Source organism: Cricetulus griseus, chromosome 3, assembly GCF_003668045.3.
Source record: "Cricetulus griseus strain 17A/GY chromosome 3, alternate assembly CriGri-PICRH-1.0, whole genome shotgun sequence".
Classification (NCBI taxonomy): Eukaryota; Metazoa; Chordata; class Mammalia; order Rodentia; family Cricetidae; genus Cricetulus; species Cricetulus griseus.
The window spans coordinates 218,989,961-219,014,840 of NC_048596.1; the positions used below are offsets into that span (position 1 = coordinate 218,989,961).

A 24,880-nucleotide genomic window follows, 5' to 3' on the forward strand; every position below is an offset into this window, starting at 1 on the left:
AGGCAATTAAGAGAATGAGTATATTCTAGGCAGAACAATTTAGGTGGGAAATTAATTTGAGGAAAATGATTATTCATTAATGTCTCTCACCAAGCAGGCTATTTACTATTCTAATCAATGTAGATTAAAATCTCGTAAAGGTGAGGTAGAATTGTTTTCACTCTACATCATTTCTTACCCCCTCACAGGAATAGTTTATGCTAGTTGCCTTTGACTTCCCATTATCTCCTTTTAGTGTGTTTGGTTTCCATAGCTACAATGATGATGTCTTTGGTATCTCAACACTATTCTTAGAAGAATAGAGGACAAAGAAACTTCTCTAGAGATGTCTTTCAACTTTGGAAAGGAAAAGCAGATAGTTTTCCATAAACTTAAACATAAAGTCTAACTTCTTAATTGCCTTGTTACAATCTGCAGTAGAGGAAAAAAGGTGGAAAATGGGTAGACGGAAGGAAACATTTAGCTGCCCTGCAGAAAGGAAATCTAGTGTAGATACCAAAACAGTCCCAGAAAATGCTATAGGGAGAAGTACAGCTGGATTCTCTGAATTTGTTCACTTATTGAGGGAGGAGAGAGGAAGAATGAGAAGAGAAAGAAGATTGGGGAGCAAAAGTCTCCACCAGCCCAGTTACATAATTTAGATGCCACATCCCTAAATGAAATTGTTGTAGTATAGTTACTTATCAAGACTACTGTAGCAAAACTCATACGTATTTGTACAGTGGCTTATAATGTTATTTCCATCACTGTTTAAAGATTAGGGAAGGGCCAGAAGTTAGCATCTCTCAGGTAAAGCAGCCTTGGCTGAGAGGCAGGGATGGTACAGGCTTCATCTCATACCATGACTTCATTCCTGCAGCCATGGAATGAAGGAAATCCAGGAGGAAGCCGACCCCCAAGAAGAAGATGAACCCTAGAGACCCAGTTCACTTGCCCCTTCTGCAACCACAAGAAGTCTTATGACGTGAAAATGAACTATGTTTGCAACACTGGAATCATCTGTACTGAAATCCTAGAGGAATTCCAGACACCCATCACATACATACCTGTCAGAACCAGTGCCATGAATACAGCGATGGGAAAGACACCTTCAAGACAGACAATCAGTAGCAATATCAAGGATCTTTCCCTCATTAGTCCCATACATGGTTGTAGGTACAGGGCTTTGACAGCCCTCCTTCTGTGTGCATGCAGTGGATGTGAATGAGTAGATGTGTGTGTGGCTGTTGATATGGCTGTAATGGCAGCCCTGGCTGTTTGTAAATGGGATGTAGGTGAAGGGTTTCTGGGTCTCACCACGCTGCCCAGGGTGGCCAGCTTCATCACCAGCACCTTGCTTTGGGGGAACTGGATTTCCTGTCCTTCCCACCTCCTTGTGCTTGTGGTCTTGGAGTCAAGGCTGCTGACTACCCTGGTCCCTTGGTTGGACTTTGCCAGGGAGCCCGTTTTCATCATCTTTTGCTTTTGTATAAAAGGTAGGGGCTGGACTTGGGACAGCTGTCACTCACAAGCCTGTAAATAAAGCAGCCAGTATGGAAGAAAAAATATATTATGGGATAATGTCATCTTTTGGGGGGTGGGGTTGGTTTTTCGAGACAGGGTTTCTCTGTGTAGCTTTGAAGCCTATCCTGGCACTCGCTCTGGAGACCAGGCTGGCCTTGAACTCACAGAGATCCTCCTGCTTCTGCCTCCGGAGTGCTGGGATTAAAGGTGTGCCCACCAATGCCCGGCTGGGATAATGTCATCTTAATGTTAGAAAATTTGCCAGTTACATTGGCATCCTGGCAAATTGCTAATTTGTGGAAGTCATATAGTTCCCAAGTGGTGGGAAGTTACTATTTTTTGGGGGGGGGTCTGGGAAGTATTTATGTAAGAGATCTGTAGGGAGACACCGTAACCACACCTCCTAAGGGATGGCTACAGGTGTGCCTGTCCACACCTGTCAAGGTGTGGTCAAGGTGAGGTCAGGATGACTCGGCATGGGCTCTGAAGGGACCGCAGAGTGCATGGTAGCCTCTTATCCTGCCCCTGCTCTCTGTCCTGGCTGCTTGCCTGCCCCTGGTATGCTCTGGCTTGCGTTTGGCTGGTATTTATCTCAATAAAGATATCTTGACCTTACGGATTACAGATTGTCTCCTGGATCACGTAATAGAAAGCAGGTAATAATAAAATGGACTTGTTCTGTAGCACAGTTTTCTTTTATAGAGCTGAAAACATTGTTGTTACTTTTCTTTATTTTTGAAAGTTTCATACACATATGTACTGTATTATGGTTATATTAACACCCCCATTGCCCTCTACTATAACCTCTTCTTTTCCCTCTGGACATCGTTTAATTCCCCAGTAGCTACAATATGAAAGAAAATCATACCCCCTTCCCCAGTGACAGCTAACAGTCAATTATTCCTTAGAAAGGGATGGGCCTTCATGGACACCTCCTCTAGCCATTATGAAATGTTGAATGGACTAATCTTATTCAGGTAACCATAGCTGCCTAGTGTTCATGATTGCAATATTCATGTCATATTTGAGCCTTAGCATTTCATGGCATTCTGCTCCATCTCCCAGCTGTTAATTCTACTTCCTGTTCTGTGTTGTACTCCATGCTTTAGGGGACACAGATGATATAAATGTTCCATTTAGGACTGTACCTCAACAGTTGCTTAATTTCAGCACTTTGTCTATATATGACTTTCTGCATCAACTGTCATTCTTTGCAAAAGGGAACTTTTCTGCTCCAGATTCAGAGCGATACTAGTCTATGGCCATGAATGTTTAGAAGACAATGTGACAATATATCCTTTCATGGATACAACATTAGTACCCCTTCCTTGTTCAGCTTATGAGATCTTCAGATGCAGCCTTTTGGCCAGGTTTATAATACCACATGTGTACTCCTTCCTATGGGGTAGGTATCCAATTCACTCACAAAACTGTTAGTTATCTATGAAACAGTAGTGCCGCTATCACAGAAGTACTCACATCTTGCTTGGTGTGTCAGTATTGTAGTATGCATGTCCTATAGCTTGGTGATACTGTTGATGAGTTTCCTCCCCCAGCACCCTTCATGTCACCTTTGTGGCAGGATGAATGCTCATCAACAGGCGGGGGAGGGGGGGTGCTGGGGTATTTTTGGTGTTCCTAGCATAGTGTCTATCTCTTTGAAGTTTTCCCCCTGCTCTAATGAAGCAACAAGACTCATTTTAATTCAGAGAATGCTGTGCCTTTACAGAATCATCACAGAATTATGGACAATTTTAGGGGTTTTCTGTATAAATCTCATTTTCTATTTTTGACTCAACATGTCAGAATGAGTTGATGGTGATGTCACTTGGTTCCTGCAATTAAATGAATAAAAATGTTGGTTCATGTTTGTTAATGGGAATGAAATAAATGGGGCAGAGTTTGAGAGTTTATTGCTTCTACAAGCAAGAGCCCTCCTGCTGTTTACCCAATCTCTATTAGTTTGAGTGCAGGGGAAATTTTTTTTTAACAATTTAGTCCTTCAGGATACTAATATTGCACAAGCTAAGAATAACACAAGAGTTGCATGAAATGAGACGAGGCTCAAGAAGTCCAAGGGAAATCGGGAGTGTTCAAGGCCAAGCCAAAGCATTGCTGATAGAACATGTAGGCTTGCTATCTAGTTTTAATTTTTTCTCATTCATTTTGTTGCTTTTACATATCAGAATTTTTTCCTAAAGAATGCTTATCAACATTTGCTTCATTTAAGAAAAATAGAGCATGCTTAAAGTATTGGGTATGTAAGAGGGACACAACCATCACCTATAGCAGTGTAAGCAATAAATAAAGGGAAAAATAGCAAGTGCGTCTATTAAAACAAACACCCATGAAATCCCAAAGCAATAACGGCATCATTACTAACAGACTGGATTGTTATGAGAGAACCTGAAACTCTCGCCTGCTGATATTTTTTGAGTGCTTACATGTTCCATACTCCCTGCTGGCTGTTGAGGACACAAAAATGTTCTTAGATACTGTGTCTTCTACTTTCTATAAAATAATTTGTCTCTAAGGCTTACATAATGATGTGTCCATATTGAGATCCAAGTGGATTTCCTCATAAAGTCATAAGGCCCTGGGGAAATAACATTGACTTTTACTCCCCAAATCCATGGAAATGTAAACTTTACTGTTTTGTTCTCTTTTGCAAACTACAGTGTAAGTCTTGGTTGCTGGGTTACTAGCTCAAACACAGGCTCCAAACTGCAGCCAGGGAAGTGCAGTTAGCAATTAAGTAAAGGAAATGACTAGTGGGTTTGAAACCCAACATACTGTCCTATTCTTCACATAGTGAAGTATCTCTGTTACCTAGACAACTTTTATTGCTAAGGAAGTACTTGTGACTCATCCTCATACAGAGTGACTTATTTAAAAAATCTGAGTGTTCACTAACTTTACCATTATGATCCTTTCCTTTCTTTGGACTAAGGCAGAAAAAAAAAAACCAACCTACATTTGGATGGCATATTATTCATTGGCTCACCTATATGTCATAATGCAATGGGCTCATGGTGATCAGAATAAAAAGGTCAGTGGTTCTTGCAATATGTGAATGTGTTAATGTGGTTGCTAGAAACTTATTTCCTAACAAGAGATAAGATAACATTTCCCATCAGTCATTTTGTGCTGAATGTAATATGCTATTTGAAATTGTAGTCATACTTATGATAACTAGAATGCAGAGTTGTTTTATAACATAGCATAAAAGACCTTATTTTCCTCCACAGAGATAAAAAATGGAATTAAAAATCTCCCCTGGGTGGTGTGTAGAGGTGATAATTATACAAAGAAATGCTAAGGATATTACTTTGCCAGACTCTCCAGAATTTAATCTAACTACTTGATTTCATAGATGTTGCTTATTGACAATTGACTTTTTTCTGTGAAAAACACTAGAGAAGTTGTAGAAAAATATTATTTTAAAGAATGGATCTTCAATAATATATCTGGATAGCTACAAGGGAAAAAATCTTACCATTGACAGTTACAACAAACCAAAAGCCAAGAATGTGAGCTGGCTTTTGAGCTCCCTTAAAGAATCCTCTGACTTGGGCTTGGGCTTTGGCTTTGCTGGGAGCATTGTGGTACCACTCTCCAGTATGGTGGAGGTGACTCCCTATTAGAACTGATTTCAAGAACCATGCGCAAAGATCCTGAAATCTTGACAGTGTTACTTTAGCACATACCATGGTGCTTTCCCTGGAACTCTTCTGTTTCTAATTTGGTGGCTGGAAAAGCTTGAAAGAGGCAATGTGTCATGACAAACATTTCTCTTTTTCTTCCAGTTACAAGCTTCCAGTGTAAGGCCAAGTCATGTGGTTGATACGTGTCTGAGTCTTGCCATCTGAACCCTTTTCTGGAGGGAAGCTATGGAAAGAACCCTTGTGGGGAAGTGCTAGTGCAGTAGTTCTCCAAGAATGGTACCCTAATGATGAACATCAGCAAATACCACCTGGGGATTTGTTAGAAACAGTCCCCATCTCAGACAAACCTGGGTGGGACAGTACTCAGTGTTTTAAGAAGAATCAGTGTGATTCTGAGAATCTTGATCATAGTGAATCATTGGTGTTCGTGGGCATATTAAGTATGAATCATGTTGTGGTTGGAGATTGAGGGAAACTGGCCAGTCTTTGCTTATGAAGGAAGGAGAAAACGATTAAAAAAAAAAAAAGCAGGCTTTGGGTGGGCGTAGCAGTAGTCTGTAGTCCAAGCACTTGGGAAATAAAAGCAGGGGAACCAAAAGTTCAAAGCCAGCCTCCACTACACAGTGAATTGCAGGTCAGCTTGGGCTATATTAGATAGCCCTGTGTGTGTGTGTGTGTGTGTGTGTGTGTGTGTGTGTGTGTGTGTGTGTTTCATGGATCACTTGTTAGTGTTGAGGGTATGCATTCACGTGTGCTCATACGTGTGGAAGAGAAAGTTTGCCATTAGGTGTGTTCCTATTCACTCAAACTTATGTCTTTTGGGACAGATTCTTTCACTGAACCTGGAATTCATTGATGGCAACTGACAGGTTAGCCACTAAGTGCTAACAATCTTCCTGTCTTAGGCCTCCCTCTTCCTGCATTGGGACCACAGGAAAACCCAGCTATACCTGACATTTTATGCTGATTCTAGGTATCTGAACTCAGGTCATCAGGCTTGCCAGGCAAGCAGTTAACTGACAGTGCCATTTCCACCGTCCCAAAGCCCTATCTCAAAAACATAAAATGTATTTTTAAAAGGCATTAATTGAATTCAAAATAGAAAATAAATAATAAAAGTCTGGCCCTTAATTTGTTGACTAGTTGCTTGCATGAATCTCAGAGGTGGCAATCAAGATGAATAGATAATTATAATATATACTATGACATGGTTCTGAAGTTCTAGAATAATTGCTTTATTTACAAAACGGCATTCTGCCAGGTGGTATTGGTGGTGCACACCTTTAACCCCAGCACTTGAGGGGCAGAGGTAGGTGGATCTCTGTGACTTTAAGGTCAGCCTGGTCTACAGAGCAAGTTTTAACACAGCCAGAACTACACAGAGAAACGCTGTCTCAAAAAAAAAAAGAAAGAAAGAAAGAAAGAAAGAAAGAAAGAAAGAAAGAAAAGAAAAGAAAGAAAGGAAGAAAGAAAGAAAGAACTACCTGAGAAATGCATTCCTTTCCATACTAGGGCAGAAATTTAATACAGCTTCATAAAATCCTATACTAGTCTTATATTCCACTGACTTAGCCAGCTGCATCTGTCTCTTGAGACTGCAGTTTCTACAGCTGAAGACCATATGCATTACCATTCTCCATGACTTATATCATTGGAATGGGACAAGGGAATCAGTGTATGTAAGAGAGACACTGTGAAGTATTGTGAGTATCAAGAAATAAAAACCATGAAGATTGAGAAAGTTTCTGACATCTAGGGAGTGATTAGAAATTGACACAAAAATTACCTGCTTATTTGAATTTCCCTGTGATCTATATGATGTTAAGGTTTTATTTGGTCATGCATTACTTATTTTTAACTGTAATTTTATGAACTTCCAATTTTCACTTCTCTATAAAAATTACATTATGAAAACTACTCACAGAATCATTGTGAAAACAAAGTCAAATAAATATGAGAAGGCAGTTTTGAAAACGCAGACATTACCATTTATAGATCTTGTCCTTGGGATCTGTTATTTGATGTGGGTTGAAGAAGTTTCATGAATGTTGACATACGGACATCATCCAGGAGTTGGGACTAATTATGTGCATCAGCAGATTTTATGATTACAAAGGTTATCTGTGTTTATTTGTGTACTAATTTGGCTTCAGTGGAATGTTTCAATTTCTTACGAAATGGGGGAGATTCACAATCATTTCATTAGTGAAAGTGAGTCTAAACTTGGTATTATTTCAACTAGTAAATAAGTCATCTGTCCTTTCAAGGAGAGACGGAGACTTAGATGAATTTAAAAGAAAAACAGCAGACATAGGGATAATTCTCAAAGGGAAATACACACACACACACACACACACACTTCCTGACATACCAGGAAGAAAGAAGAAGTCTCGTGCAAGTATGTGGTTCAGGTTATAGGTTCTCAAAAAAAGTATCATAAACCAATATGGAAGAGAAAACCAGATATTTATAGAAAAGTTCATTTTATCACATTAATTATGCATGAAAATCACTTTATTAAGCATGGAGAAGAACCGTAGACATGAACTTTGCTCATTTTCCCGAAGGACCTCCTACGCTGAAACAGCAGAGTAGATGGCAGAGGAAGAGTACATTTATTTGACTCAGAAAATGAAATATTTTGTGGATCATAAAACATAATAAACCTAAATGGAAATATGATGGGGTGGGTATTGTTTTTAATATGTGAACAGCCATGTGAAAAATGAAAATAAAATGTGATAATTGAGTAAGAAATACATATTATTCCAGTAGGGAAAGGACAAATATCATAATTGACAAAATAAAAGAATTTCATATGGCTGATAAATGAATAAGCATCCTGATATCAATGCAAAACAAGTTGAACAAACATGGCTTTTCATCTTTTAGCTTGTAAAAGAAAACATTTGTTTAAATGGATGTAGAAGACAACAGGTCCCTGTCATTGCTGGTAGGATTCAGGGTTCTTCCCTTTCTGAAAATCAGTCTGTTCACGAGTTTAGGAAATAATTATATATTTTTTAACAAAGTCACCCCAATTTTAGAGTACCTGATGAAAATATCAGAAATCATTGAATGTTAAAGTCAGGAATGTTCCTTCATACTAATTTTTGTTCAGAAGGAATTTCCTAGATATTGAATACTAAGAAAATAGGAAAATGTATTTTTTATTTTTATGAGCCATCAAAACAAGGTGAAAAACACACTCAGAATATGTGAAATTAACAGCTGTGAGAAAACAAGAGACATTCGAGATTTACAAAAGATGTCCTTTTATTTATACACTTGCATTATTTGTTTTATCCTTCACAATAGGCAGTAAAGATAATATGTAAAAGTTGGTGTGTCTAATGAAGTGCAGAGCCAATAATGATACAATATGAAGAGGCTGAGATTGTGTGTGTGAGTGTGAGTGTGTGTGTGTGTGTGTGTGTGTGTGTGTGTGTGTGTGTGTGTGTTAGGTACAAGATTTTGATTTGGGTAAAAGATAATTAGTGCAGATTAAGGTGAAACATTAAAATGTCAGCCATAGGCATCTCACATCTCCTTTTCTCTTTATACGTGTTTCCCTATATTTTAAATGATGTGCAATGGCATTAGTGTGTTATCACTAACCAAATGGAGAGAGATTGAGCAGATGAGAGACTCTGGAATTCAAATTGAATTTCCCACATTCTGGGCATTTCTGGTGTGTGTGTATCAGTACCTTTAAGAGACTTTTTAAAATCCTGAATCAAATCAATGATATTAAGTAATTTGCATTTTCAAAACCAGAAACTTTTCAAGGATATATAGGCAACGTTCTTTCTCTCATTCTCTCCCCACCCTGTTCTAGGATTTGTTCTCAACTGAAAGGAGTTCAGAAAGCTGTGCCCTGCAGATTCCTGACATTCCTTCCTAACCAGAATCATCTTGAACTGCTAGTGTGAAATTCTTCCTCAAAATACACGCTGCTATCCTCTCCTCCTTTATTAGTGGGTGATGTTCATACATTTTTCATAGCTAGTGCTATCATATCATTTTCCTTCTTCAAAAATCTGACTGTGATTTACAAATGAATCTGTTAACCTGATGAACATCAACTCATGTGACATTGAGCAAATGACAACATTTTCTTTCTTTTTTTATTCCTTTTTGTTTTCTTGCAGTGCTATGGATTAAACCCATGGCACTGCATAGGCTACACAAGCACTGTACCACTGAACCTCACTAGCCATCATTCTTCTACATTTGTGTGTGTGTGTTTGCTATTGTTACCACTATTACTGTTATTATCCCTTTTTGAGAATAGGAATTGGTTGACTTGGATCTTGCTATGTAGCCTATGCCTCATGGCCATCCATCTGCCTGAGCTAGCAGAATGCTGGGATTACAGGTTTGCACTGTCATAATAACTAACACTCAGCCTTTTTACTTTCTAAAAGTCACATATTTTAAAAAGTTAAAAAGATCAATATTAAATTTTAATAATCTCTATCCTCTTTTTTGGGGGGGGGGATGGCTCAAGACATGGTTTCTCTGTGTAGCTTTGGAGCCTGTCCTGGAACTCACTCTGTAGACCAGACTGGCCCAGACTGGCCTGGAACTCCCAGAGATCTGCCTGTGTCTGACTCTCAAGTGCTGGGATTAAAGGTGTGTGCCACCACTGCCCAGCCTTCTCTGCCCTTCTAATAGATTAGTGAACGTTGTTGGACTTAATGTCAGTTTGTTAGTAGAACATTCTTCTGCCATCTATAGAAATGTGGCTGATTTTAGCCACTTAGTCCAAGTCCCTTTGGGGAATTTAGATATTTTAACTTAGTAGGGACTACCTAAGATGGAAAGGAGGAACTCAGAGTCCAGCTTCAGGAAAAAGTTGATGCTGCAAAATAAGGGATTGACAGTCTCTGTGTAGCAAGTATGGAAAGCAGTTTTGAGGAAAAAGCTATGTTTGTTTTAGACTCACATGGGTTACTTGGAAAGTTAAACATATCACTTTTAACAAATTAAAAGGAATATAAGCTTTTCTTATATCGAGTAGAGGGATGTAATGAAGCCAGTTATAAGGAAGTGCTGTTGCAATTAAATTGTTTTACGTAACTGTTGGGGCATATGCAAATGATGTCAAATAACACTGCTGTGTATCTAAACTAATACCTAAAAAACAAGGGCAAAATAGACAACTCTTGTATGGGATCTTTCTTTGGGTTGTAGTTTATCAGTTTTGATGATGTATCCAATAAACTGAAGATGAAAAATATGAAGAACAGAAGTTTTCTGGAGTCTGCGTGCATGAGAGTGTTTCTTTTTCCACACACTGCTGGGTCTGCTTGAATGTTGGTTACCTTTAATGGGCTCTAAATGCTCAAGTGAATTTACTAGAGCAAAGAAGTAACAGCTCTTGATGCCATGAGGCTCTTTTCTGTGGTTCCAACATTTGCCATATTTCCCCCACTTGGAAGAATGAAGGCTGTAAATAGGATATAATAAGGGAAGATGTCTTGTTAAGTAACTCACAGATTGACCTCTTGGTAATATATCCTTTGGGGCAGTGTGTGTGTGTGTGTGTGTGTGTGTGTGTGTGTGTGTGTGTGTGGTGTTTGTGTGTGTATGCTGGGAATTGAACACCGGGCCTTGTGCATGCTAGGCAAGCTATTACTCTATCACTGAACTACACATTCCTTTTGGCAATGTAATATAGTATTATTAGAAATAATGGGCTAAATCACTTGTGGCAAGCCATTTAGGAAATACAAAGAGGACACACAAGATGGTTCAGCAGGTAAAGGAGATTGCTTTCAAGCCTAATGACATGGGTTTAATCTCAGATGTCCATGTAATGGAAGGAGAGAATCAACTCTTGCTGATTGACATCTTATTGCCATGCATGTGGGTGCACACACACACACACACACACACACACACACACACACACACACACACACACACTTCAGTAAATATGGGTAGAGAAATAAAAGGGCTGTAGAAAAGATTCTGGTGCATCATGAGCTGGACTTCCAGGTTCTCCCCACAGCAGTGGCATCAGGCATGATTCACAAGCTTTCAGAGTCTCCTTATTTTATCTCGACAGCTCAGGCTGGGTTAAATCAGTGATTTACAACCCAGTTCCCATGAAGTCATTTAGAGGTAGCCACAAGACAGATGGGGTAGAAGAGGTGATAAGGTATTATTCTCACTGTGTTAGCATTAGTGCTTCAACCGCAGGGTAGGTGTGTGTGTGTGTGTGTGTGTGTGTGTGTGTGTGTGTGTGTACATGTGTGTGCATGTGTGTACATGTGCTTATGTATGTGTGTATGTATACATGTGTCTATGTGCATTTGTGTCTCTGTGTGCATTGTGTCTCTATGTATACATGTCTGTGTGTCTATTCTGTTCTTAGGCATGTATGTTTCTATGTGTACATTTCTGTGTGTGTGTATATATGTATGTCTATGTGTATCTCCATGTATCTCTATGTGCACTTGTTCAGTTTTACCATAGCTCTTTACACTGATTCTAAATAAAAATTCTTTTGAAAAAAGTTCTATCTCTAAGAAGTAGCAGGAAAAACACTAGATCAAATAATTATTAAGGTGCCTTCTAGCTCAAACTTTCTGTGAACCCATGAAAAAGGTTTTAAAGACAGACCCCATTATTTTTACTAAAACATAATCCTTAAAATTTGCATGACACATTTTTCAACTAGGAATTTCAGAAATGTCAAAGAACAAAATCAGTATCATAACCTATAACTGAAGTAAGCAATCAGGCTCATGGTTTCTACATTTTCAGAGAAATTAAGTTTCCTTTTAAAATGTGTCACTTTTCTTTTTGTGGGAAGCAGGAGATGGTAATATTCACAGCTGTATATTGTAGAATATACTTTTCAGCAGGAAATTACTTATCCTTAAAGTCACCAGGAAGTTCATTTTCCATCTGGTCTTTTTCTCTTGAGAGTTTATCCTGTCCTGGATACAACATATTTTCTTTCCTGTTTCTTTTCTTAGGTGACAATCTATCAACAAGGCAACTGGACCCTGGAAATGAGACAGAATGTTTGGCTGAAAAATTGCTCTTGAATTCCTTTTTTCCATTGTTTTTGAGATCCCTATTTTAAAACAATGTTTAGTTTCCTTTCTGTTGTGTGAAAATACTGACTAGATGTAACTTAGGGGAAGAGAGGCTACAGTGCTATTTACATTTCTGGATCATAACCAATCATCAAGGAAAATCAGGTAGAAACTCGAGTCGAAGCCTGAAGTAGAAACTATGGGGGAAGGCTGCTTGCTGGCTCTCAGGTTCATGTTTATCTGGCTTTTAAAATACAGCTTAGGGCCACCTGCCCAGGGAATGGAGCTGCCCATTGTGGGCTGGGCCCTCCTACATCAACTAATAATCAAAACAATCTGCCACAGACATGCCTACAGGTCAATCTGATCTGGGCAATGCCTCAATTGAGACTCCTTCTCAAGTGACTCTAGACTATGTCCAGTTGATAGTTGTGTTCAGTTGACATTCAGTGTCTAACTGTTAATTAATGGTTTGAATACAAAATGTCACTTAGTTTCACAGTTTCGGGCAAAGGGTGGCTGGAGCCATTGCCATTGCTTTAATTCTGAGGTGAGGGAGAACATCATAGAAGTTGGAAACATGAGGAAGCTGTTCACTTTATGATGTCCAGGAAGCAGAAGAAAGATAGGAAGGGGCCAGGAAAAAGATGTGCGTGTCGAAGACAGAAACCCTTCCACTTAGTCCTCACAACCTAATGGTCCATTCGCCTATGAACAGTCTATTGACAAAGTCAGCATCCTTGTGTTCCTATCACTTCTTAATAGTACCAACACCAACAGGAAGCAATCCTTCTACACATAACACTTGAGGGCATTTTATCTCCAAATAATAATGTTAAGCTAAGTATTTTTAATCATCATTGGATATTTAAAACCCTGTGTACTATTATTGCTGTTTTTTTTATGTTCTCTTAGTCTCAGAGAGGTTAAATGACTCTCCTCATACCACATTGGAAGGAAATGTAAGGCTGTCATTCCTATCTGTATTCTGACTCTTGAGATTGCATTCTTGTCCATAACACAATTCATTATAGAATCATTTCTTCAAAGTCAGTACAGAGCATACTATGAAAGTAACTTCCGAACATTTCTTCTGAATATAATTTCCTCTCTTGAGGATAGTTATTGTTAATTTATTCTAAATGATGACTTTCTCATTTCCTCTGCAATCTATTAGAACAATTCTTCTTTAGTGTAAACGCTACTTGATCTTTTCTAAAATTGGCATAAGCAGGGTGTTGTCTCTTGAGATGTGAACCTATTTAGGAATCCAAAACACATATTTTTAAGTTTAAAAAAGTTTTTTTTTCATTTTATATACCAACAGTTCCTCCTCCCTTCCATTCTCCCATCCCCCAGTTCCCTTCTTCCCAGCCAACCCTGGCCCCATCCATTTCTCAGAGGGGGTAAGGCTTTCCTTGGGGAGTCAACAAAGTCTAGCATACCAAGTTGAGTTGAGACAGGACCAAGACCTCGGGCCCCCCCCTCCGCCCTCGTATCAAGGCTGAGCAAGGTATCCCACCATAGGAAATGGGCTCCAAAAAGCCAGTTCATGCACCTGGGATAGGTCCTGGTCCCACTGCCAGGGTCCCCACAACAGAACAAGCCACATAACTGTCACCCACATTCAGAGGGTCTAATTCTGTCCCATGAAGGTTCCCCAGCTGTCAGTTCATAGTCTGTGAACTCCTACTAGCTCCCGCCAGCTGTCTCTGTGGTTTTCCCCATCGTGATCTTGACCTCCCTTGTTCATGTGATCACTTCTTTCTCTCTTCAACAAAACTCCAGGAGCTCAGCCCAATGCTTGGCTATGGGTCACTGCAAAAATTGCTCAACATCCTTAGCCATCAGGGAAATGCAAATCAAAATGACTCTGAGATAACTTCTTATACAAATCAGAATAGCTAAGATCAAAAACACAGATGACAGCTTATGCTGGAGAGGATAAAGAGTGAGGGGAAAACTCCTCCATTGATGTTGGGAGTGCAAACTTATACAGCCACTTTGGAAATCAGTATGGCAGTTTCTCATAAAATTGGGAATCGATCTACCTTCACACCCAGCAATACCACTCTTTGGCATATACCCAAAGGATGTGCAATCATACCTCAAGGACATTTGCTCAACTATGTTCACAGAAGCTTTTTTATTTTTTATTTTTATTTTTTTTGCAGGTGGGAGGGGAGTTCAGGACAGCGTTTTTTTCAGTGTAGTTTTAGAGCCTGTCCTGGAACTTTCTCTGTAGATCTGCAACCCATGGAGATTCACCTGCCTCTACCTCCGAAATACTCGGATTAAAGGCAGGTGCCACTACCGCCTGACTAGAAGCATTATTTGTAATAGCCAGCACCTGGAAACAACCTAGATGCCCCTCTTCACAGTAAGAATATTTCCTTTACTCCAAATGGCTACTTAGTCTCAGTGTAAGGTGGAGCCTCCACAAATCAACCTGGAACTGTATATTGAGGAACATAGCCCTAATACTTGGAGGCCTAGAAAAGGTGGCTGTGTGATGTTAATAGCATAGTGGGTCATTTTGAAAAATTAATTAATTTTTAGAACAGTAGTATTTAGTTCCTGGTCACCCAGCAGTGTTGGGTATGGGTTATATCTCATGGAGTGGTCCTTCAGTCAAATCAGATATTGGCTGGTTACTCTCACAGAATTTGTGCCACCATTGCACTAACATAACTTGCAGGAAGGACAGAATGATAGACTGAAAGGTTTGATGCTGGGTTGGTGTTTTTATTTCTAGTGTGTAGAGTACCTTCTTAACCCAGAACTAATTTCCAACTAATTACCACTTGCAAATGAAAATGTAGTTTCCTCCAAGGGAGTCTCACTGGGGAAACAAACTATTCTTAAAGGTAGGCTGCATGCCCAGCAGTAAATGGCCAACAGAAAATGCACTCAATGGCACCTTTGGAGTTTCCCTGTCTCTAAATGTTGTGTCAGGGTTCTTCCTTCCGTTTTTTTTAAATTATCTTAATATTTTAATTTTATTTATATATTTTTCTTCTTTTTTACCTACTAAGGTCCTTTGCATATATATTATAATTTCCAATTTAGTGTTTTTATGAGAGTGCAAATAAGTAGGTCTGTTTCTTGTGCCTTCTCTTGGGCTCTTTTTTTTTTTCTTTGCTCAATATCAATGTGTTAGCTTTTGTTTTTATCTTATTTTATTATTATCCTATAGAAGCCTAATTGTTTTCTGATTAGAGACAGGGAAGGGGTGGATCTGAATGAGAGGGAGATGGGGGGGAGATAGAAGTAGAGAGAGGGGAAACTGTAATCCGGATATATTATGTGAGAAAAAAGAATTCAATAAAAGAAAGAAAAAACAGCCTATGTTGGGGGTATTTCCCAAGGTAAAATAGAATTAATTCTATTATTATTTATAGCCAGGATCCTTTATATTATTAATGCACCTCCAGGGCTCTGCTGTAAGTACTTAATTCCGGAGCCTGCTTTAGGGAAGAGCCTGGTAAAATTTAATTCCAAAGTGAGAATCACACCCCTAGAGAAAGTAGCCAGGATTTAACTCTCTACTCTAACACAGACACACCAGGAAACATATGTGCTTGAGTCCTCATAGAAATGTTTGATCAGTTCAGACTTCAAAAGAACAAAAGGAGCCCGCTTGGGGGGTGGGGATATGGGGCAACCAGAAATGACTCTAGTCAGCAATTCACTTCAAAGCTCTCTACTGAGGAGTTTCTCCCTCAAGGCCACATAAAAACAACAAACAAGGAAGGCAAAGCACAAATCAGGCTACGAAGAGGCTGCCTCTCACTTGGTAGGCCTTATTAATAGTTGAATGTCCTTTGTCCCCTTCCTCACCCCTGCCAGCCCCAAGGCTCCAAGCAGCTATCTTAGTCTGCAGCCTGAGCAACAGGAGGTTGGGGAACTGAAAAGGCGCGGAACTAGAAGCGAAGTGGGCGGAGCGGGCGGGGGGGGTAAGAGAAGCGGAGGACCGGTAGGCCTAGTTTCCAGGCCGCGGTCGCGGTGGCGAAGGGATGGAACCTCTGCGTGTCCTGGAGCTCTACAGTGGCATTGGTGGCATGCACCACGCGCTGCGAGGTGAGAGCGGACAGAAAACTTCTCAGATTCACTCGGGACCTCCGGTTCCGGCTATCGCGCCGCCGAGGGGCGGAGCTGCGGGGCGGGACCTGGTAGTAGCCGACCTCGGTTGCCCTGGAAACCACCTCAGCGCCGCCCTGGACCGCCCCTCAAGGCAGCGACTCCCCTACTCTGGCCCCAAGCTTTGTAGCCTAAGCGGACTGGGAGCCCCAGAGTACTGTTTGTGAGGCAGAATTCTTGGGCCTGTGAAGTCAAATGAACCTAATTTGGTTCAAAGTTAAGGGACAAGGCGAGCCCTTTGTCCACTGCCAAGGTCCAAACTCTAGGCTGGCTGTCGCTGACCCCGGAGGAAGTCACGAAAACGGAGTTTGGTTGGAGCAAGCCCATAACTACAATTCAAGATAGAAATTTTCAAGTATTAGGATGTAGGGGAAGCAAAAGGGGGAGGGAGCATGGTTTTTAAGTCTGTGGAAAGAAAGTCTGTGCTTTCTAAAGGCCTACCCAGAAGGCAGAGAACTGGGATCAAATTTTGCAGTAGTGCAACTTTGGCCTTAGATTTTTCGAACCTGTTGCTTGGTTTTGAATGTGTGAAATAGAACTTCCAGAAAGGCACCTCGAGAATTAAAGATAGAGTGAGGTGCCTGACACATTGTAGCTATTTAGAAATTAGGTTGCTGTTGCCTTCATTTTGAGGATGTTTAGTTTCTTTTCCATCTATCCACTTTTCGTGATATTGACTCAAAAACACTTATTTTGTGAACACCATTGCCATGTACCGTATGCTAGACACCTATATGTAGTGACAAGCTTTAGTGTGTGTGTGTGTGTGTGTGTGTGTGTGTGTGTGTGTGTGTGTGTGTGTGTGTGTCTGTGTGTGTGTTCTCAAGTTGCTAAGGCAAGGACAAAACAGAAACTTCTCTGCTTCCCTTTTTAGTACCACAAGTAATGATAGGCTAAGAAGCATACAGTTTCTAGTGGTTTGTGCTTTTACATGTTTTTCAACAACATTGCCTCTTGAATCTATCTTAGGTTAGAAATATTGCATGTTTTACTACTTATTTTTCTGGTCTTTACATTCATTTATCGTATTAAAATTAAGCAAGTTAGAGAAACTTGTACTATCTGCTTTATTATTTTGCACAGTCATATAGTGTTAGCATTTCCCCCATATCTTGAAAGTTTTTTAATTAACACAATTTTAAAAGCCACTTAGTACTTTATTATAATCTATATAATACATTTTGAACTTGTAGATTTCTCCTAAGTTTTTTTTTTACCCCAAACACAATGTGCTGCAAATAAATCCTTGAATTTAAATCTTGATTCTTTTTTTCTTAAGATGTGCTTATGAATTTTGGATTAATTCATCCAACAATGAAGGTTAGAATCACAGTCATTTCTTATCTCGACTATGAGCTCTGTTTTCTTGCTACCCAGCTGCCCTCCTGTCTGTCTATGCTCAGTGGGTTCGGTAGGCTATCTGTGTTCCTTCCCTCTTCTAAGTCCCTTCTTAGTTCTAGCCTTTACTTTTTCTGCTTTTGCCACTTGGGGTATTTCATACCCAGACTTTTCTGTGATAGATTTTTTTTCACCCATCTTATGTTAGTTAATATATGGCCTATTAAGAGATGTCTGCCCTGTTATCCAAAGCAGCTTTTATCTCCCTACATTCTTGGTTTGAGGTTTGCTTATAAAAGAGGTCTTGATCATATTAATGAAAATATTTTTCTAGTGTTTATCTATTTGAGGAACTTCAGTTTTAAATTGATCTGTAATGAAATACACTCTGGTGTTTCCTCGTATTTATGTAGCTAATAAAGATTAATAACAATGACAAAAAGCTTTGGCTTTTATCATGTCAGGACCTGTTCTGACTCTGTAATAAGCTAGCTTAGTGGTAGACCCAGTATCCCAACTTAGGTCTGTCTATCAGATCTTTTAACCATTTTGTGTTGCCATCATTGGTTCCATTCACTAACTTACTTGAAGAAGAGCAGTAGTAAGAATGTTAAATGCCCATTTGTCTACTTCTAGACAATGTTTGCAATGGGACATTTTATTGTTGTAAATGTGTATCTATACCAAAATGTATCACTTTGTGTTTGAGTGTACAGTTCAGCAACAGCAATTGTGTTTATAGATTCCTACAAGCATTACCAATATTAGCTTTCAAAATATTTTCAGTATCCCAGACAGAAGCATTGCATCCACTTAGAAATATCTCTGCACTCCCATCCCCTGTCCTCAAGCTACTGAAGTCTCCATTCTACTTTGACCTATGAATTATCTATTCTAGGTATCTCATAAGTGGAATCAGCTAACTATCCTTTGATGTCTGGCTTATTTTAACACTTCATGTAGTGCTTACAAAGCTCATCTATGTTGTATTATGTGCCAATACCTCATTCCTTTTACAGATGAATAATATATTGGTATATATATATATAACAGTCTTGTTTATTTTTTAATTATTAGATATCTAAAATTTTCAGCCTATTTGCTATTGTGAATAATGTCTTTCTGAATACTGGCATATAAGTATCTGTTTGGATTCTTGCTTTGTATTCTCCTGGGTATATACTTAAGAATGGGCAAACCTCAAATGTGTTCTGCTTCAGTATCTTCCATAAAAACAACAGAATCTTCCACAGAAATAACCTCTATATCAGAAGGGAGTTTTAAGAGTATAAATTCATTTTTAAGAAGTATTTATAGGTCTTGGAGTTGGCTCAGGGGGCAAGAACACTTGTTCACCAAGCCAGAGGACCTGAGTTTAAACCCAAGCACCCATGAAAAAAGCTGGGTATGGTTATGTGTACCTGGAGGCACAGCATTCCAAGGGGAAGACAAGTGGATCCTAAGAGCTTACTGGTCGGCTGAAAATGACATCTGCTTCACTGGAGACTGTGTCTCAAAGCATTAACATAAAAAGCAATAGAGGAAGACACTCAACGTCCTGCTGTGGTCTCTGTGCGCATGGACACATTCGGACACAAGCTCATACCCGAGCACACACATGCACATACGGACAAGGCATTTACATAGTGCTTAAAATGTAGGAAGTACTCAATACATATGGAGCAACTTATTGTTGTTCATGAGCCAGAAAATTATTACATATTGTTTAAAAATATCTTTGGAAGACATTGATAAATATTTAAAGTTGACTGACTGTTGAAGGATATTTGATCATTCTGGGAATGAACCCCAAGATTGTGTTATTTATCGGAATAGCCTGTTTCTAGTTGTGGTGTGGCTCAGCCCTAGCACACACCTTTAATCCAGGAGATTTCTGCTTGAATATTGTAAACTGGGTTAAATGAAGTCAACCATAGGTCAACAGTAGGCAACCAGTTGACAGGAAGTAAACATAAGATTATTAATTAAAAGCCCAAGGAGAGTAAGAGGGAGTCAGGAAGATGGATAGAGAGATGAACAGGGAGTAGAGGTACTATGAATCTGGGTATATTTGTTTGGGGGAGGAACGGATGGACAGACAGGACAGGCTTCTAGGACAAATGCAGAGGAGGCAGGTCAGCTGGGTGCCTTTTCTACCTCTCTGAGCTAGCAGGCTTTCACTCCAGCATCTGGCTCCCAAGTCTTTATTGGTAAAATCAAACAATTGAGATTTTGTTAAAAAACAACACCTGGCCTTCCAATATCATGTCTTTCTTTGAGAGATAAAATCATGCCTTTATTTTGAAGTCAGATGAATGATAATTGAATCCATAATGCTTGTGTGAAAACTTGAGTGTAGATGCCTTATCTATGAGATGGACTACATTGTAAGAGTTAAGAAAAAGATGTAAGAAGTATAAAGGTACTAAGTAAATGTTTTCTTCTCTCCCCACCCCCAGTTAACTGGTTTCACTCTGGTGTTTCCTTATTGATAAAATAAGATCACAATTATGTTAACTTTGTAACATTTTGTATTATAGAGTTTGAAATGCCAACTTAATATTGATGAAAGATATATGCTTCCAAAAAGAATTAACTATTAAGCAAACAGAACTCAGAATGATAAATTGAAATGGAATTTTCAGAGGTTAGTTTGGGAGAATTTTATGAGTGATACCATAATTGTTTATATATTATATATGTTACACACACACGCGCACACACACACACACACACACACACACACACACACACACACACACACGCTGGAGGAAGCAATTAGAGGTTGTTAGATTTCCTGGTGCTGGTGTTACAGGGGGTTGTGAGCCATCCAACAAAGGTGCTAGGAACGGGAAGAGTAGTAATTGCCCTTAACCACTGAGCCATCTCTCCTGCTCCTGTAGTTATATTTTATGGCAGTTTTAATAGTTAACTGGAGATGAAATACTATTTTGTGCTCTCCTGTAGTTTTCATTTGACTTTTACCTGAATATGTCAAACATTGTGAAAGTATTGATTATTGACAAAACATTATAATATTTTACACAGAACACTGTAAACATTTTATAGTGGTGGGGCATTTACCAAATTATTCTGTTCCCTCAAAGCAAATGGACTGGATCCCAGGTGTTTACATTACTTGTTCACTATTTACATAGTTTATTTCCCTTGAATTTTGCATGTAAACATTAATTGTTTTCCTCTCCGCAAAGGACTATAAAAATTTTAACTTTTATTTTTTTTCTTTTCATTGTGTCAGTGGGATCATGTCATGCATTGCTTTACTGTTGCTTATGTGTGTGTTCACAGCCTAAAAGATGTGTTTTGAGGAGTATCTTTTGTTGCTTATCTTTGATATTTTCTTCTTATTTCTCAGGCTCATAACAAAAAGACCATTGAATTCTTTTATTCACATATCAGAAAAGTTAATGTGTTTGTTTGCTTTGTACTGATTGTAAAAGTAGTACATTTTCTGGGTCATGGTGGAGCATGCCTGTTATTCCAACTTGCAGAATATGTGCCAGGGGATAAGAGTTTAAGGCTAGCATGGGCTACATAGTGAGAGCATGTCTCTAAAACTAATTTATACCTAATAAAATAAACAAACCAAGAAGCAGTTCATTCTTACTGACTTAAAAATTGAATAGTACAAAGAGACAAAGATTCTATCTCCTTCAAATTTCATCACGAAGATAGCCTCTGATAAGATAACATTTGCTGTTTTCCCTGTTGTGATATGCACAAACCACACACATAGACTTCAACGATTAGGTCATGACTCAACAGGATATTCTGTAATTAGCTCTAGCAGTCAACAGGATGGTTTTTACTTTGTATCAATAGATGTGGATTGTCTTTAAATATATCTGTTCTCAAACATGCATGCAGTGTAAAAGTATATCTTCTCACATTTTTCCACGTTTTTCTTTAGTACAAATTTCCAGGTAACTAGGTCTGATAATTAGAAAAATATGTAGACTGAAATAATATAGGACTGAAAATATTACATGTTCTCCAAAAAATATTGGAGATACCATTTACTTACTGTATTTAGTGTCCACATATAGAAATAGGTTGTGAGTTGGTCTGTGGTGAAGCACTTGCTTTCATCTTGAAGAATCCTTCCTTCTTAACTCAATTTAGGGCACCTAGGAAATGTTGATTAAAATATGTGATTTTGTTTGAAGATGTGTATCTAGTTGATTAATCAGGTTGTTGTGCTGATAGGTTCCTGCCTTGGGAGCTGACTTTTTTTTCTTCTTTCTTACATGTATACTTTTTAAATTTTAGAAACAATCTTATTTTACATATCAATCCCAGTTCCCTCTCCCTCCCATCCTCCATACCCCGCCAGCAACCCATCTTCCACCCACTCCACAAGGATAGTGAAGCCTTCCATGGGGGATCATCAAAGTCTGTCACATCATTTGGGGGAGGGCCTAGGCCCTCTTTCATGTATCTGAGCTGCAATAGTACTCCTCCATAGGGAATGGGCTCCCAAAGCCCATTTGTGCACTAGGGATAAACACTGGCTCCACCGTTAGAGGTCCCATAGACTACCCAGGCCTCCTAGTTGGCACCCACATTCAGGGGGCTTGATTCTGTCCAATGCTGGTTCCCCAGCTTTACAACTAGGGTCTCTGTGCCCTCACTAGGTCAGGTCAACTGTTTCTTCGGGTTTCTCCAGCACAGTCTTGGCTCCTTTGCTCATCCATCCTCCCTCTCTACAACCGGATTCCAGGAGTAAGGTTCAGTGTTTAGCTGTGGGTGCCTGCTTCTTCTTCTATCAGCTACTGGATGATGGTTCTAGAATGGCAACTAAAGTAGTCATTAATCTCATTATAGGGAAGGGCATCAAAGGCAGCCTCTCCACTACTCCAAGATTTTTAGTTGGGGTCATCCCTGTGGATCCTTGAACATTTCCCTAGTGCCAGACCTGGCTCTAACCCTGTTCTGTCTCCCTCTATCAAGGTATCTCCTTTCTTGCTCTCCTCTATTCCTCCCCTGTCTCAGTCTTTCCGATCCCCATTTAAAATGCATTTCCTCATAGAAGCAAAGATGTGTCAGTGTGCATTCACTTGAGTGTCTCGTAGGAGTGTTTTCTGCAAATGACAAAACTCACCACAAATTAGTTGACATAAAAGTTTTAAATATAGACTCATTTAAAGGTTGCCTCTAAATTTGGGGTAGAACTTGAAGTGGTGACCCAAATCATGTCATCAGGAATTATTTTCTTTATTTATACATCTCAGTTTTACTCCATATGGATTGGCTGAATGTACAGCCATCCTGAATTTTTATGCTTGAATTTGGGTTCAAATTCAAGCACTCCTGGTTTCAGAGCAAGCCCTCTTACCCAATGAACCATCTCATGAGCTCCCCAACCCTGGACCATTTGGCTAACAATATAGTTGTTAGGAAAAGCAAATGGACAACAACAGTAAAGGAATTTTCCTCTTGCGTTAGTTTTCTGCTTCTAACTGTGAATTTGACACTGAGGTCTGGGTCACAGAATGGCATGTCATGGAAGGTGATCTGAAGATCCACTGTCTTTTCCTAGATACTGAGTATTGGGGGCAGAAAGTTTCATTAGAAGTTTTTCATTTGGACTATCTTCCTGCAAATTAGACAAGTAATACATATTCTGGAGAAAGGGTTGCCCACCCACTCCCTATTCTCTCTTGTCAGCCCATGGGTTGACAGCAAGGCCAGGAAAGTTTTGCTTTTCTCAGTGCTGTTCCGAGGTCACACTGTAATCAGTTTTTACTTAATATTTATAGTGGTGGTTAAAGCCTTCTAGTTACTATTGCAAAAACTTTCTGCCTATGATACTCTAAAATCTCGCAAAAAATTACTTCTGAAGTTTGTCTCTGAATAGTTACAACTTAAATTTTCTCATTGGTCTAATTTCCTAGCTTTAATAATGATAAAAATTACATCACCACCATCACTATTTTGTCTGTAACTTTTTCAGATAAGTGCTAAGTGGTGACTGGGAATTTTAATAATTACCAAGTATCTCCTCATGCTAGAGATTTTATTGACTCTGTTTCATTTATTTTTAATAGAAGTCCATTATGGGAACTGTTTTAAATATCCATTTTATTAATGAGGAAATTGAAGTTTAGAGGATTAGTACATTTATTTCCCAACACTGTGTAGCTTGTGAGAATTTCAACATGAATTTCTCCTCCACTGTTTGCTCACTGTACAGTGCTGACTGCTTGCCAGGACTTCTCTTGATGAGCCTGGTGATTATAAGCTCAGTATGGATGTCATCAGCCAAATGCAGCTGTTTACATTTAAATTAAGATGACATTAGAGAGAAATTTAGTTCCTTACTTGTGCTGGTCTCAGGCTAAATGCTTAATACCCACCCATATGTATGTCATATCAGACCGTGCAAATATGGAATGTTCCTGTTCCATCCTTCATAGAGTCCCATTGGATGGAGGAGCTGTTTTAGATCAACTCTTAATTTCAGCTACATATATTTAGAAACAAAATTTTTAGGGGCAGTGCCTGCCCTGGGAAATCAAGACTCCTTAACCATAAGGATTATGTCTAAGGACTTAGGGTAGAGTTGGTGCTGGGTCACACTATGTAGCCCTGACAAAACAGACTCGAGTGACCTTTCTCTGTTGATCTTCTGAGAAGAGTTCCAGGGCAGCATGAGGAGCAGACAGGAACCAGGAACCGGGTGGGTGTGGGAGGGGGGCTGTAGTGGCTGCTTCCTCACAGGAACACTGCATTAATTGAACTTTGCCAAACACTTCCAGGAAAAGAATTTTTGTGCCTTAGTTTCCTTTCTCAAGTTCCCCTCAGAATTCATCCCTGCTTTTTTGTGTTGCATTTTCTAATGTGACATCTTTACTTTTTTATGCCTGTAAGCTCCCTCATGTGTTCCTTTTTATACAGTGCCTTTTTTATACTTGCCAACTCTCTCTCTCCCATGTCACTTCTTCAGATCCTATCTGTCTTTCTCTATTTTATTGAAAAATAATATCTAAGTTCTAAGATGTAGCATCAAGGGCATGATCAGATCTCATGCACATATCTCAGCACACTCTTGCATGGTGTGGCCTTCTGTACCAGTGGGGTGTTGGCAGCAAAACTTTAAGGAGGGCCTTGACCCAGTGTAAACATGGTTGTCAGTTAGCTAAACTTGTAAGGCTTTCAGAA

At 39.3% G+C, this 24,880-nt stretch overlaps 1 protein-coding gene across 7 annotated transcripts in view; it reads left to right on the forward strand.

Annotated features, from left to right (window-relative positions):
• Positions 1 to 4,410: 4,410 nt before the first annotated feature.
• Trdmt1 (tRNA aspartic acid methyltransferase 1) overlaps positions 4,411 to 24,880 on the forward strand; it is a 49,672-nt gene continuing 29,202 nt past the window's right edge. For 5 of the 7 annotated variants that reach the window (XM_027405243.2, XM_035442814.1, XM_035442812.1 and 2 more), the window contains exon 1: positions 16,156 to 16,300. In XM_027405243.2, the coding sequence (XP_027261044.1) occupies positions 16,237 to 16,300 (64 nt within the window). In that variant the 5' untranslated portion in view covers positions 16,156 to 16,236. Of the gene's footprint in view, positions 4,553 to 16,155; positions 16,301 to 24,880 lie in introns of those variants that run through there. The other 2 variants (XM_035442816.1, XM_035442815.1) reach the window with 1 other exon arrangement.